Raw genomic sequence first — 15,693 nt, 5'->3', positions numbered from 1 at the left:
AGTGACACCTAGCGGCAGCAATTTGAAAATAAATGGATATAATTCTGTACCTTAGAGCGAACATGGGTTAAGTCCATTTTTTTTGTAAATTCGGTTTTTAGGTTAAGTGCCATATTTATAACTCTATTTCTTATGACTGGTTTAAATCCATAGAAAGCCCTATAAATAAATATAATAAATATATCGTTTTCACAAAAAGGTTAAGTCACACCACTAAAGCGGGCTGCAATGGTTTTGTATTACTATGGAAATGAAAAAGGTTTTTGGACTTAATTCCTGTTCGCTCTAAGGCGTAAGGTATATAATTGGAATTTTAAAAAATGCCTCGAAAGATTGAGGTACTTTGCTCGTCCCTTTTAAATTTTTTAAAAAATAGGATACTTTTTTTTTTAATTGGATAGCCTGTATGTATAAAATCAAGAAAGTCGTAAAAATTTTGAGGACAAGCGGAAATCTTCAGACAAAACTTTACATTTACTCATATTTATTAGGTATCTTATAGGAGCGAGTATTTTATTTCGGATCGAGAATATATGAATTAACTTTGAGCAGCTTATTTGACAGTTACTATTAAATAATGATGTTAGAAACGTCAAACGAAATGTCATTTGTCAAACCGCCATTTTGAGGCAAAACGGGAGCAACGGTTGTAGTACTTTGTCAATCTATGGAGGTCAGTTATCACAATAATTTAGTGACACCTAGCTGTAACACCCTCAAAATAAAGACGAATACAATTGGAATTATAAAAAATGGTTCGAAAGATTGGGGTACTTGGTAAAAATTTTCCTAAAAATTGAATACCAATTTTTATATAGACATAAAATCAAGAATGTCGTAAAATTTTGGGGACAAGCGGAAATATTTATGCAAAACGACACTTTTTCATAAGTAGTTACTTGAATATTAGTAGAAATTTTTTTTCATGTAAATGGTATATACGCTTCAGGTTTGATAGTCTTTTAATATAATTGGCTGGTAAATATGGAAAAATGTAGAGAATCGTTTAATATACAGCGGAATATTTAGAAACGTCAAACGAAGTGTCATTTGCCAAACTGCCATTCTGAGGCAAAACGGTTGCGGTACTTGGTCAATCTAGGGAGATTAGTTATCAGAATAATTTAGTGACATCTAGTGGTAGCACTTTGAAGATAAAGACGGATATAACTACAATTTTAAAAATGTTTAGAAAAATTGGCGTACTTGGCTTGTCTTTTTAAAAATTGAACACCCTGCATATAAAACCAATAAAGGACAAGCGGAAATCTTTATAAAAAATTACGTTTTCTTTTCGTAAGTTTGCAAATGTTTTTTTTTTTTTCAGGCGACAATCGTGGGACACACTGTATATATCTGTTTAATTTGTTACTGAATTTTATATAGGCGCTATTCGAATAATGAATGACTCAGTCAGTCAGATGTGGACTTGCCTATATTCGGGAGAGCCTAGCGTGATTATAGAGGGACATAAATATAACGAGTACGTTTCCAGCCTAAGTACAACCACTTCATTGGAATAAACATGTCGGGGAAACCGCCCGCGTAAGTACAGCACTAGAATACCGCCGCAAAGTGTCTAAAACGCTTAAGAAAGGCTGGCGTAACATTAGAGTTAGTAAGTAGTACATTTACTCGACGTACTTATACTTAGAGGAGTCATTAAGAAGCATATTAGAGTACATTTTTCAGATTACCTAGTAGATCAAGTCTTGTTTCATTACATCTTAAGTCATCGCCTGGTCGGATTCCTAGCTACAGACTAGAAACAAAAAGTACATAATACTTTCGTAAAAAAATACACAAATATCAACAGAACAGAACAGAACACACTATGGAATGTCTCAATACAATAGATTTCACTTAAACCGTCGTCCGCGCGGGTGGGGACAAATTAACTGTCTAACGGCAAACTCAACACTTAACATAATAAAAGTCACTGAATATCTCCTTTGGTATTAACGTGGAAGCGGCGGCGGCTCATCGCTCGTCGTCGTTTTTCCTTTTGTGCTTGACCTTGTTGCGCTTCTTCTTGTTGGGCGTCACGACGCAGCTGCAGCCGCTCCGCACGCTGATGTAGTCCAGGGTGTAGGTCGCGTCGTCCGAGCCGTGCGCCGGGAACGTGGGGAAGTTCCTGTTCCGGTTGCTGGGCTTGTCCTTCACCAGGGCGTAGGTGTAGCTGTGCTGCTGCACGCACCTCGACTGGTTGTGCAGCTTCCTGTCCATGAACCGGCACGGTTTGTTCAGTATGTCCTTGTGGCAGGATAGCTCGTAGAACCTGGAAAGGTATCGCGTAAAATAACAACTGTGATATGGTTACCAGTTTTTGACCCAATAGTCGTTCGAGAAATCGTCAAAATTCGTCAAATTTAAAGCAAAACTTATACGAGGTTTGATCAAAATGTAACGGGAATTTTCATATTGCACGTGTTGTATCTTGTCAATCGAGTTAACTCTTATTTGGTGTATTGGTAGTACCATCAGTAATGTACCTATCAAATTTTAGGCAACTGTCTTTGTTTAGCGAGCGAATGAGTAAGACTTGCCTCACCGTTTTTGAAGATTATTTGTGTGGCGAAACGTCGGATCAGAGAGTTTGTCTCACATTTTACGTTGAAAACTGAATTAAATTGAAAATGTTTACCTTTACCAATGGTAGGGTCAAATATTTTCAGGAAAGCCAAGAAGCGAGATCTAGTCAAATGTGAAAGTCCTTCTAACCGTTTTCTTCGATTACAATGGAATACTTTATCAAAAATTTTACTGTCTGGTCCTATAGTTAGCAAGGAATACTACCTACAAGTTTTGCGTAATTTGCGTGAGGCAATCAGGAGATAACGGCAAGAACACGTGAACGCACCGCGCACAGTGGTCAAAAATGGAAACAACTCGAGTCACGCAGGAGGTTAGATGGTATATAGCAATAAATGTTTCTTTAATTACATTAAAAAGTCATATATTTTATGCTGGAAGTGCTGAAAATATAAAATTGGACAAGTTTTTTTTTAAACAGGAAAAAAGCCATTGAATAACCCACAAATCTAATAATCTATAAATCCAATAAACCCAATAATACCAGAAAAACATAAACCCGATAACCCATAAACCCACAATTCCTAAGATCGCTAAACACCTAAAGCCTAAAGCCTATAACAATGTAAACCCTAAAACCTATAAACTCCGAAACCCTCATTAACACCAAAACCCATCAATCCCAAAATCCATTAAGTCCAAAGCTCAAAAGCCCCAAAATCCATGAACCTTGAAATCTACAGATTCCAAAATTCATGGTCTACAAAATCCACAGACAGGATTTAGGTGTTTATGGGTTAGGTTTAGATTTTTTGAATTTTAGGGTTTAGGCATTTATGGGTCTAAGGGTTATCGGTTTTAGGATTTAGGCGTTTATGAGTTTTAGGGTTCAGCTGTTTGTGGTTTTTAGAGTTTACCTATGTGTTTATGGGTTTTAGAGTTTTTGTTTTTACGGGTTTATGTCATTAGTTTTATGTTTTTCGGTTATTAGGTGAATGGGATATTGGATTTATTGGTTTTATGGATCATTAGAGTTGTGGGTTTAGGTTTTTCCCGTTTTAAAGAAAAGCTTTGCTAAATTTTATATTTTGTTTCCATTTTTGCCCACTGTGCGGCGCATACCGCTGTACGTATCCAACAGTTTTTGGCGAACCACCCTGTTCTCCGGACATGGCCCCTGTGACTTTTTCCTATTTCCCAAACTTAAAAGGATACTCAAATGAAAATGTTTTTCAACAATAAATGAGACAAAGACAAAATCGCAAACAGTGCTCAAGGCATTCCTCCAGTGTTCACAGGGGTACTACTTTGAGGGGGATAAACATTGAAGATTAAATAAATTATACTTTCTGAGAAAATAATAGTTCCCGCTACTTTTTATTCAAACCTCGCATAATCTAAATCAGTCACAGTAACAGAAGTAATATAATTCAAGTATTGGGGTCACAGAAATTTTAAATTATAATTTTTTATTAAAAGTTGGAGAGACACACTTGTCGACTAGATTATTCATCAGTTAAAATAAAATTATATAAAACTGCGTAGAATGTAAATAGTATATTATAAAGGATAACACTGACTACGTTTATCTCACTGGTTTCTATCCTCACTAACAGAGATAAGTGGATTGATATATAGCAAATAAATAAAACAGATTTAAATTTCTGTCCGATCCAAACTAGCTCGATCAGACTGGTAAAAATTTAAACCTGTACTGTTTGTTTCTTAAACAGTCCATTAAACTCAAACGTTTATCGTTTTCAATATGAATTGAAACCTGACAAATGAACATAGTTGCTGAAAAATATTAAAATATGACCTATCTATGAACAATTGGTACTGAAATGTTTATATATGTATGTCAATATTTAATAATAAACCTATAACTAGAGTTCGGTAAGCGCGGCTCTTAACAGGGTCGTACTCAGCTCACTCTCTCTGATTTAATTGTTGACTAGACTTTGTTCAAGGTGGCAATTTGACTATTTCATGCAATTTTAAGGATGATACAACATTTTTGCCTTCTCCCGAATCTCACTTGGTGCAACTTTTGCGATGAATGTGTTATGATTAGACACTGGTTTCTTATTGGTGCAAAAATTGTGTATGACACGACAATATAAATACTTACTTCCAATTATTATTGCGATAAAAATAAAGTAAAGTATGATTCTCGCTGGTACATGTGAGGAATCACCGCTAAATATATTAATATACTGAGTTAGGCGTAATTAAGTGTAAATATTTTTACCAAAACAGCCTGAGGTTAAAACAAAACAATTAACTAAACTTCAGTACTAAATTATTTTCTTAAAAAAATACGGAGCTTAAAATTATAAATATATTGGTCAATATATTGGAACTACGACATTTAGCACAGTCTGTGGTATGTCGCAATGTGACTTGGCCAAATCCTTGATCGAATGATTGGATCGAAAACTGGTAAAATATATTTTAAATTAATGATAAGCTAATATTGCTTTGAAAAATGGTCGAAGGAAAGTCTTTCCTCTGTTTTTTTTTCACTTATCGGGTATTTTGCCACTCGTGAATAAGATTTTTAAAATATTACGAAATAATCCTTTGCGATAGAAGGATCAGTCAAAGGTTATTTTTTAGGAAATTAGTTTTATATAACCCAAAATCTCATTGAAAAAATTTTTGATAGGTCAAGAGGTTTCCCAACTCGATGTTTATTGTATTCACAATGCTATAAATACATTTTTCTTTTAATTTTGAACATCATTACTAGAGTGTTGTCTGAAAAACTGTTCTAATGTCAAATTTGTTACCTGTTCCCTTTAATTTTTCCGATAATACAAGAATATATGAAATTTTTATTGTGAAATTTCTCTTTGTTATTTGACAGAATTTGTTTCACTTTCAATGTGAAAATGTTTAAAATCTCTTTCAACAAAATTCCCAGGGTATTGATTATTGATCCGTATATTTTTGTATGAATGTAATTACATCAAAAAATTACATTTTTTTAAATTAAAATATCTAGAAAGGGCAATGCATTATTGTTTTCAATTTCCAAAACTGTTCTATCTAACTGTTGATTCCTTGTTATTAATATTTAATTCCTCAATGATAAAGGCTAAACAGAAAAAAAATATTATACAGGGCGTCCCGAAATTCATGCAACAAAATTTGGTCACAGATTCTTAAGACAAATTTAGGGGACCCGTATTTTTTACTTTTGCCAAGTGGCCCCCTCTTTGGGAGTTACAGCCCCCTGAAGTCCGCCCCTAAGAATAATCTTTTGTGTATATCTCAGAACCCTGTTGTATGAGAATCACTAAATTTGGTACACAGGGGTTTTATGACGTGGAATCTGATGGTGCTATGTTTTTTGGCAGGGAACCCCCTTAAGACAATTTTTTGTGGGCTCCCTTGTATTTGGAGCCAAAAAATTTGGTAGCATATTTAAATTTCTTAAAAATTATTAGTCCACTAGAAAGCCATTAAATCTAGAAACTTTTTGTCTCTTTACTTACTTATTTCGTAAAACGCAATGTTTTCGAGAAAAATGTCAAAATGTGATCGAATGCATATCGTGATTCGCCATTTTCCTCAAAAACATTGCGTTTTACGAAACAAATATCAAGAGACAAAAAAGTTTCTAAATTCAATGGCTTTTTAGCTGACTAATAATTTAAAAAAAAAATCAAATTTGCGACCAAATTTTTCTGGTTCCAAACACAAGGGGGCCCACGAAAAATTGCCTTAAGGGAGTTTCTCGCCAAAAAGTGTAGCACTGTGAGATTTCACATATCATAAAACCCCTGTGTACCAAATTTAGTGATTCTCGTACAACATGGTTTTGAGATATAAAAAAGACTTCTTAGGGGCAGATTTAGGGGGCTGTAACTCCGAAAGAGGGAGCCAGTTGGCAAAAAGAAAAAATACGTCCCCTAAATTTATCTTAAGAATCTATGACCAAATTTTGTTGCATGAATTTCGGGACACCCTGTATATTTCCACCAGATGGTTGTATTTTCTTAATTTTCTTTTTAATTTTATTCACATGTGGCAAGTACCAAATAAATAAAGAAAACCATGCCACAAATAAGAAAGTTCAGACAATTCCTCACCTCTGCTTATAATTTTCGTCCCTGTACAAGTCGACCAAGATCCCGTCTTGGTTCTTGCCTGCGTAGGGCTCCACCATTTCCAGTACAGTGGGGCAGCAATCCACTACGTCCCTAGTGTGGTTGTGGGTCTCGAACCTTAGAAGCGCCTGGTTATCGCGGGGGCCGCGATACATCCCTGGGGAACTCAGTGGAATGCTGTGATCGTAATAGGCCTCGTATCTGAAACACGATTTTTTAGTTGGAGAGGATTGGCCCGTCGCGTCGGTAAAAGAGGCTTGTTATGGGAGTGGTTGGGAAATGTGGTAGTAAGAAAGAGAAAAAGTTACCTGCCCTCGTGGAAATGTCGCTTGCGAGAATTCGGCCTAAAACGGGAACCGTGCAGGGTGTCGTTAAAGTGTTCGTAACAGCTGACTTGAAGAACAACGGCGGCTAAGCCAAGCACCTGTAAAAAAATTAGATTTGTTACTTTTCATCACTACGGTTTAAACTTTTAAAGAAATTTATGCCGCTCGCGAAAAAAGTTGTTCCAGGTTAGAATTCCTATTTGTAGGAATTAGAATTCCTATTTGTGTTTCTTTCAAAATTTTATAAAAATTTGATAATATTAAAAGAAAAATGAATCCATCTTGAAAAATTAGTCGGAAACGTATTTTTTACTTTTTGAAGACCTTCAAAGACAACAAACTTATCTAAAGTGGAATTTAACATTTCTACATGGTCACTGTATACTTTACTGAAAATTTAGGCTTCAATTAGCGATTTGACAAATTTTTCAAGAGGAATTATTATTTTTTTTTTAATTCAAAAATCGCATTTCAAATATATTGATATAAACTTTGTTTTTGTTGTTTCAATAGAAACACCCTGCGATATAAAATACATTTTTTTTCTGATTTCATCGATATACCTAAATATGTGAGCCATTGTCTTTTGGCATTTGCAGGATATAACAATTAAATAATGAAATGTGTATATTACATATTCTATTACATTTAGGTAGTCACGTAGATCGAGAAATGAAAATCCATAACAAACTGTAAGATCTGTCACCTTAAAATTTTAATTACCGTATTATTTAACTTTAGAAATTACAAAGATATTTCTTAAATGCAATAAAAATTATATAAAAACGAAATAGTTAAAGAGCGTATTTTATTTAATTTATAACAGGTTTTTTTTATCTAGCTGAAAAACAATATGCTGTAAACTATCTATATAGAAGATGTCCGTTTAGTTTTATTCAAAAAGTCCTGAAAAAATATAAAATAAAACTGGTTATAGACATAAACTGTTCCAAAAATTGTCTGAACCACAAACTGAATAAACATAGAGAAGGGACGACATCGGTACATGCCTGTAATAAAGTAATAGAATCTCTATTCATGAAACAAAATTTAAACGAACAACGGTATTTGGAACTGTTTAGGAACGATCTTATAGACCAAATTGATAATACCCATAAATTTAATATGATGGGACTGCGCCCTATAATGTAAAAAGATTCCTGGATATTATTACCTTTAATGGTTAGGAAAGTATGAAGTATTCGATGGCCAGCAAACAGCCCTGATTTGACAAATCCAGATACATTTTGGGGATGTTTGAAGGATAATGTCTACAAGAATCAACCTGCATGATATTCAACGACGAATTTAGAAGCAATTAATAACATTAATCAAATCTTGAATTAATTGAAAATTGGTTAAATAATTTGAAAAAAGATATTGCTTATGTGGGAACAAACAAGGAAGACAATCCGGACAATTTTTATAATACATAATTATGTAAATGCTGATAATTAGTATATTAGATAATTATACTAGTAAACTATTTTTAATGTAAACGAGGTGTTCCTTAGGCAAAAATAAAGTTTATACCAATATCTGTGGAATGCGATGCTCGCTCTTTCTTTAAAAAATTAAATTTCTTGTGAAAAATTAGTCCAAAAACGCATATTTTACTATTTCAATACCTCCAAAAGCAACACAGTTATAGTGGAATATTACATTTTCATTTGATGACCCTGTACAAATAATTTTATATTGTGCCCATTATTCGAAACGTAACTAACAACCTCTATAAACTATTGATTTCACAATTCGGCTACGACATAAAAATTCTGTAATAATATTAAAGTAGAATTTTAGGTTAAATATTCATCTGTGTATTTTTCGGCTGACCTTTTTTAAGGGGGATTTTTGGTAAGATAAAATTAAGATGGTTCAACTTCGATAGCGTTTTATAAAAACTCGATTATCTCATATTTTACAAACGACAATTAATATCAAATAAGTAGTTTTTATATGTAGTATTAAGGCGGAGGCACTGATAACGCATAGGAAATAATCAAACCGTGTAGTACACTCGACAATATGATATAAATTTAATTACTTGGAATTGTGGATTTAAGTCTTTCTTTGAATATTTTATTCATGTCAGATATGACATTTGAACAAAGAAATAACAGTTTATTATTATTTAATTCTTGTCTTGAACCAATGAAACTGAAAATAGGCGATAATTTTGCACTAGTTCAAATTTTCGACAATTTCTATTAAAATTAACGTTTATAGGTATTATAGCTGAAGGCTATTCCCCCGACGAGTGTTCATCTGCTTGTTTTTATAACATACACGTTCTATACTATCATTTTTTTAATATGATTTTCATACCTGTTTATACGCGTTGCTGAAGTTTTGTTTCAGCTGAACTTGCTTTTAAATCATTTATTGTTATAAACAAAAGTATACAAACAATTTCATCTTTGGTATTATTAATTTTTTTTGTCATTTTTCAACGCGGGGGTGGCTCTATTTAATCTCAATGTCAACCCTTTAAAAACATGAAAAACCTTTATTTTCCTTTTAACATGTATTTGTTAAAACTCTAAAAAATTTGAAAGATAAAGATGTGGTGGTTGTAAGAATATTGCATCTTAAAAAATGCACATTAATTCTCATTTGATGCGACTAATTTTAAAAGACGTAAGAGATAAATACGTTGTTTTAATCAAAATAAGTACTTAATAAAAAAAAATCCCCAACAACGGCAACGACGTCAGTGTGATGTAAAAATAATTTTCGAAAGTAAATTCCTACCACATTATCTCTTATTGAGTGTAGTACATGAAAATGGATACTAGGAAAAACAAGATACATTTATTTACATTTTCAAGACGTTATGCTATTTTGGACAACGTACGTGTAAAACCAGCTATAAAGAATATCCCAGCAAACAAATTCTAGGAATTATTTTGGTTATTAATATAAAAAATTACTTAATTTTGCGTACTACTTTTTCATCGGAAACTGTTTACGTAGTTCATCGAATCAATATAAAAAAATATCTTCGCGAAACCATAAATCTGAAATTGATTGTTAATGGCCTATTGATTTCGAGTTTACGCTCGAGTGTTAAATTTTTTGGATCCCGAACGTTGACTGAAGAAATTACCGTGTTTGCTCTGTAAGGCTACCACAATCGGCACCGCAAACAGACTTAAACTAACCAATTAGCACCCCTCAGTGGGAAAACCGACCGGGCAGTCCGATTCAGAAGAGCGGGACGGTTTCACTCTCGAAAAGGTGCTGGGAAAATGTTTCCTTGTTGACGGATAGTGACATCAATAGCCGGGTGTTAATTGCCAAGTTACGTGGATCAAAATAAATTACCTAAATTATTTTGTTTGTGTACGGAATACTTGGAACTGCGATGGGTATTGTTATTGGTATTAGTTTTTTTTTTAATAATTCTATTGGAGAATTTCTTGACACAAACGGGCAATAAATCTCCTATGCAATGTGTTAGATGTTTGACTCCCATTACTTGAGCAGGGGACAGATAAAGCATAAATGATCAAAAAAGTTGTATATTTTATATCTACCTATAGTTAATGTTAGCAGTTTTTGAAATATGTCCAGTTATAATATTGGGGAATTTTATCACAACTTGGCAACATTGCATGTTGAATAACTTGGCCTAACACTAGGACAGCTATCTATAGTAGGATCATATTCGATGCAAAGTAATAAATCATTGCGTGTCAAGGAATCCAATGCAGTACGCTTTTAAGGGTTTTAGAAATTGAATAATTTCTTTATACATTATGAAGGAACGAGGGGATCAGTTCACGTCTGGCACCCTTTATTCTCATAAACTATTTATTTTAAATATAATTTATTATAAATCCAATTTGTTTTTTAAATTCCACATATGTATTAAATTTTACCTTTGTACGCACCACTGTTGTTTACTTGTTTTTTGGAGGTGCTTTCTGATTTACAACCAAGCTCGCCAGGTTGGTATTTGACGTATAACCGACCACTTCGTACACTCTATGCACCTGGGCGACTACAGCTACTACCAGAACACAGTGCGTATGCAGCTGTATTTCAGATTTAACATTGAATTCATTTTAAATTTGAAAAGGTTCATCTTACGCCTCCTAAAAATGATGACACGATTTTCCTTTGATAAAAGACGAACAACTTTTTGCTCTACTTTACTCCTACTATAGGGTTTAAATACAAATTTATTTGTTTTATTTTTGAATTGATGGGTACCTAGCAGAAAGATGAATTTCTTATTATGAAGATCCGGCCTCACAAGTCTTCTTCTGTTTCTATTTCGGTAGTATACAGGGTGTCCCTAAATTAGTACAACAAAATTTGGTCACAGATTCTTAAGATAAATTTACCTCGTATTTTTTATTTTTGCCAAGTGGCCCCCTCTTTCGGAGTTACAGCCCCCTGAAATCCGACCCTAAGAATAGTCTTTTTTTATATCTTAGAACTCTGTTGTACGAGAATCACTAAATTTGGTACACAGGTTTTATGACGTGGACTCTGATAGTGATACTCAAATATGCTAAACTTTTTAAAAAGCAAAGCGAAAACTTCGAAAAAAATATATTTATTAATATAACTGGTTATTTTAGTTATCGTAAATATAAATAAATGGAAAGAAGTCATGAGTATTCTGTGCACAGTTATGTCACGATTCCTTAATTCACTTTTGTCAAGTTTTTTCTCGAAATAACTGGGTTTAGGACCTCCTTCTTATAAATCTTTTTATGTATACCGTCCTATACTAAAACTATAGCTGTCAAACTACCAACACACTGTATAAGACGAGGATTAAACTCCAATAAATCATATATGTCATATTAATTCTGTAATAATTACAGACGATGATTTTTCTGTATCGTTTCGACGTACCTTGAATTAATTTTTTCTCAGGTGACAGGTATTATTAAAATTGAGATATTGTGGGGGCTATAACTCAACCGCCTTCTGCGATTCGAGTAAAGTGTAGGTGAAGATTTACAGTCATATTATAGACGAAATAATATGCATTACAGCTTTTTCCATAAATAAGACTTATGCCGTTTCTGTTTACGTCGCGATGATTGACACTTTTACTTATATGGAATAGTGGGTGTTGTATTTGTCTAGATTAAATTTTAATTACATAGAAGAATTGAAAACGTACACTATGAGTCAGACAGTTATATTATTCAAATACGACAAGTGCAAGGAATAAAACTGTTTGTATAAATGTGGTCTAAAAATCGCTTTTAAGTTTTGCGACCTCGGACGAATTTTTTTGTTGCGCCGCTGTACGTAGATTAGACTATCAAGTGGGTATAGCTGCTAAGCCTTCACAGCTAAATTACAAAATTAAATAAACACTTAGAGATACATGTCTTTATTTTCGGTGCTAAAAGTCCTAATTTGCCTTAAGTAATTATTGAAGCTTTAAAGTTAAATTTCTCCAAGGTTTCAGGAAATAGGACCATATGTTCAATTACCGACGTTTCCTAATCCTTAATCAGTTGCTACCTGGTCAGGATTTATTAAGTATTTAGCGGAAGTAATTTATTTTTCGAAACAACGTTTGTTACATACTTGAAGCAGCATCTTGAAAAAACCTGTAAAATGCTAAAATAATTGGGTAATTAACTATAATCCAGTATTGTTAGGGGGACTGATGTAAAGACTAGAAAATTGAGCGAATTCCCGGGAACAAATCTGCTTCCTATAACTACTTGTCTACATACACAGCAAAATTGAAAGGGTTATGCTTAAAGTAATACGTAATGTTTAACAGGAACAATTTCTAGATGCGTTTATATTTATCTTTATTATTCCTTAAACAAAATATAATAAATTACATGAGGTCTGTTCAGAAAATAACTGAACTTTTTGAATAAAGTGCTAATAGAGATATTTAGTGATATGAGGTTGGTAGCATTGCGCTGCGCATAACCTCTTCTGTAACCACATGTTCTTGTATTATTGATAATATCTCATTTAGTTTTCTTGATGTTACTATTTAAGTGAAACTTGTTTCAGTGTTAGTGACGATTTTCTGGAACAACGACGCAACGTACAATTTTGCGTGGAACTGGGGAAACCTTTCACGGAAACATTTCAACTTTTGAAACAGGATTACAGAAGGTCAAAGATCTGTTGCATACAAATCGATTAACCGTCAGAGAAATTGCAGAAGAGGTTATAACATACACACTTGTTTTGTTATATAATACCAACTTGCAAAATATCATACAAGTATACCATATTTGAACTTTGCACCATTCTGAAGCCTAGATTTAGTTGTTTATTTACACCTACAATTTAATTAGGAGTGTATGTAATATGAAATAACTTTATTGTGTAACCAACCTGTGCATTTGAGTTCATGTAGATATTTTGTATACCTACCAGTTAATTATGTAGTATCATGTTAAGTCACCAATTCAGATTTCAATGAACAGGTCCAATTATATGACAGTGGTTTTTATTATTTAAACTTTTCTTAATGTTACTGTTACAGACAAAGACTGATTAAGCTTAGGGGTTAAACTAAGTGTCATTTTGGTGAAATAATAAAATCACTAGATGAGACAAGCTATGTAGACTATTGATTATACATCCATGTGTACTCAGAGTTGCCTATACGTATTTACCGCGGGATTTTAAATTTAAATTAATGCCAGGGCGGAAGTGTTAATTGGTAACACTGTCATACGATTAGTGTATGGCAGGAAGCCCTCCGACATTTTACCTCGAGAAGCTCTGACTAGCAATAACCCATACTACAGATATAAGGCACTTTTTACCACGAGGTCTCTGTTATATTAGTGCAGCAAACACCATGCAAAAGCTTTGCCAGAAGCAGAACTCGTTGATTAGCATTAGTAGTTGAATTTGGATTGAATTTGGATTAAAAATGAATTTGAACCGATAGCTGCAGTATAAGAGATTGATCCTGAGCCTGAACCTGTTTCTGTAGTACCTGGTGGCATAGAAAATAAACCTGTTGTAACATGTAAGTGCCTTGTTTTTTTTTAAATTAGTGTATGGCTGAGTCATTCTACTAGGGGAGAGTGTAGAGAATAGAGACGTACATCTTGGAAAATCCCTGGTGGCGCCTTAAATAAGTGAATAAAATTTTTGTCTCTGTTGAATTCAATTTTATTTCCCATCCTTTTGACCTGATCGGTGAACACCTAAACCTACAAACCACGACCAGCCGAGGCGAAAAACAAACTTCTATAGTCCGTGCAAGCTAGAAGTGGCTATAAGGTGAATATCTCAATTGCGTCATGCCGTGAACAGTAGAAAGACGTTTGTCTTCAACTCCTTTGAATTCTTACCTCAAGGTGAAACAATGAATCGTGTGTACTATCAAGGCATTTTACAACGGTTACGTGGAAAAATCTACGAAAGAGACCAGAGTTGTGGCGAGACAACATGGTTCTTGCACCTTGACAATGTTACCACACGCTCAGCTTTGTCAGTTCATCAGTTTTGTGCCAAAACTGTCCTTCCTCACACTCATTACTCGCCAGACCTGGCTACTTGTGATTTTTTCTTATTTCCGAAATTAAAATCAGTGCTGAAAGAACGCCGTTTTCAGACTATTGATGACATCAAAGCAACACAGACACAGTCACAGACTTTAAAGGTCGTTTTAAATGAAGCAGGGCTGGTTCGTGGAATAGGAAATAAAGTTCGGTTATTTTCTGAACAGACCTCGTACACAATGGGATGACTACAAATCAATATGCCACATGCCGGTATCAAGAAAAATTATATCTAACATGGTTGATTTATGGCAACCATATCACTTGCGCAGGAAAATTCCACCTAATGAGCAAGGATACTATACCTACTGTGGATATAAAAATAATTCAAATTTTATTTGTAAATATTCACTAATTTGTAAAAATACAATGAAAATAAACAGGGTTAAAGAATATTTATATTATTTCTGTAATATTACACTTCATTTTCCATTTAAACCGATACATTTTCAAGAAATTTTTAGAGTAAATTAAATGAGAAACTTTCGCTTTATAATTACGAGTATATCTTCACCTTTTTTCAGTTTGCCTAAACTTTTTGAGTTCCCGTAACAACGAGCATCGAACAGTTTACTTTGCCCCTTGCTCTGCCTCATTTTTCGCTTATTCACCCCTGACCCCCCCTCCCCCCTCCTCTCACCCTCCTACGCGGTGACCTCGGACTGACCCTCATTATGCACCGCGAAGAGATCCCATCGCGCCCATTCATTCGCACCACGTTATTAACGATCGATGGTGCCAGAGATAAACCATTTGACTTAATTATAACACGCTCTTCACTTATGATTAATATGTAAAACACAGAGACATGCCATTATGCGATCATATCGTTACGGGTATTATTTATTACCGGCAGCCTATTTCGCCTTCTCGCCGCTTCATAACGTGTGTTTATTAAGGGGAAGATCGCGCCGCTTATAATAGCCGGTTAATAGCCACCTCAAAGGATTTTATTGTGCAGAGACGGAGTGACGAGAAATTAGGTTTAGGATAAAACACAATATACTCGTATCTCACTGAATCATTTGGGTATATGTATTGTCGATTTCGAAAAATATTTTTTTTCGTAGAACAAATGACTAGCGACGGTAAAATAGTTATTTTTGACGCTGGATTGCGTTATTTTTGCATTCGAGAATGAATGTTTTATATGCGAGCGATAGTGAGAGAAAGAATTTCGCAAATGAGTATCAAAAA

The 15,693-nt window shown here is 34.0% G+C and overlaps 1 protein-coding gene across 1 annotated transcript in view; it reads right to left on the bottom strand.

The window, feature by feature from the left end:
- Window positions 1-1,980: 1,980 nt before the first annotated feature.
- Window positions 1,981-15,693, bottom strand: part of LOC108911392 — a 32,914-nt gene continuing 19,201 nt past the window's right edge. The window contains exons 2-4 of the mRNA XM_023454922.1: window positions 6,956-7,071; window positions 6,630-6,848; window positions 1,981-2,278 (exon numbers count right to left, since the gene is read on the bottom strand). Coding sequence (XP_023310690.1) covers window positions 1,981-2,278; window positions 6,630-6,848; window positions 6,956-7,071 — 633 coding nt within the window. The remainder of the gene's footprint in view (window positions 2,279-6,629; window positions 6,849-6,955; window positions 7,072-15,693) is intronic.

This window comes from Anoplophora glabripennis, unplaced genomic scaffold (assembly GCF_000390285.2).
Source record: "Anoplophora glabripennis isolate ALB-LARVAE unplaced genomic scaffold, Agla_2.0 scaffold470, whole genome shotgun sequence".
Lineage (NCBI taxonomy): Eukaryota > Metazoa > Arthropoda > Insecta > Coleoptera > Cerambycidae > Anoplophora > Anoplophora glabripennis.
This window is presented reverse-complemented; position numbering and strand designations above follow the sequence as displayed.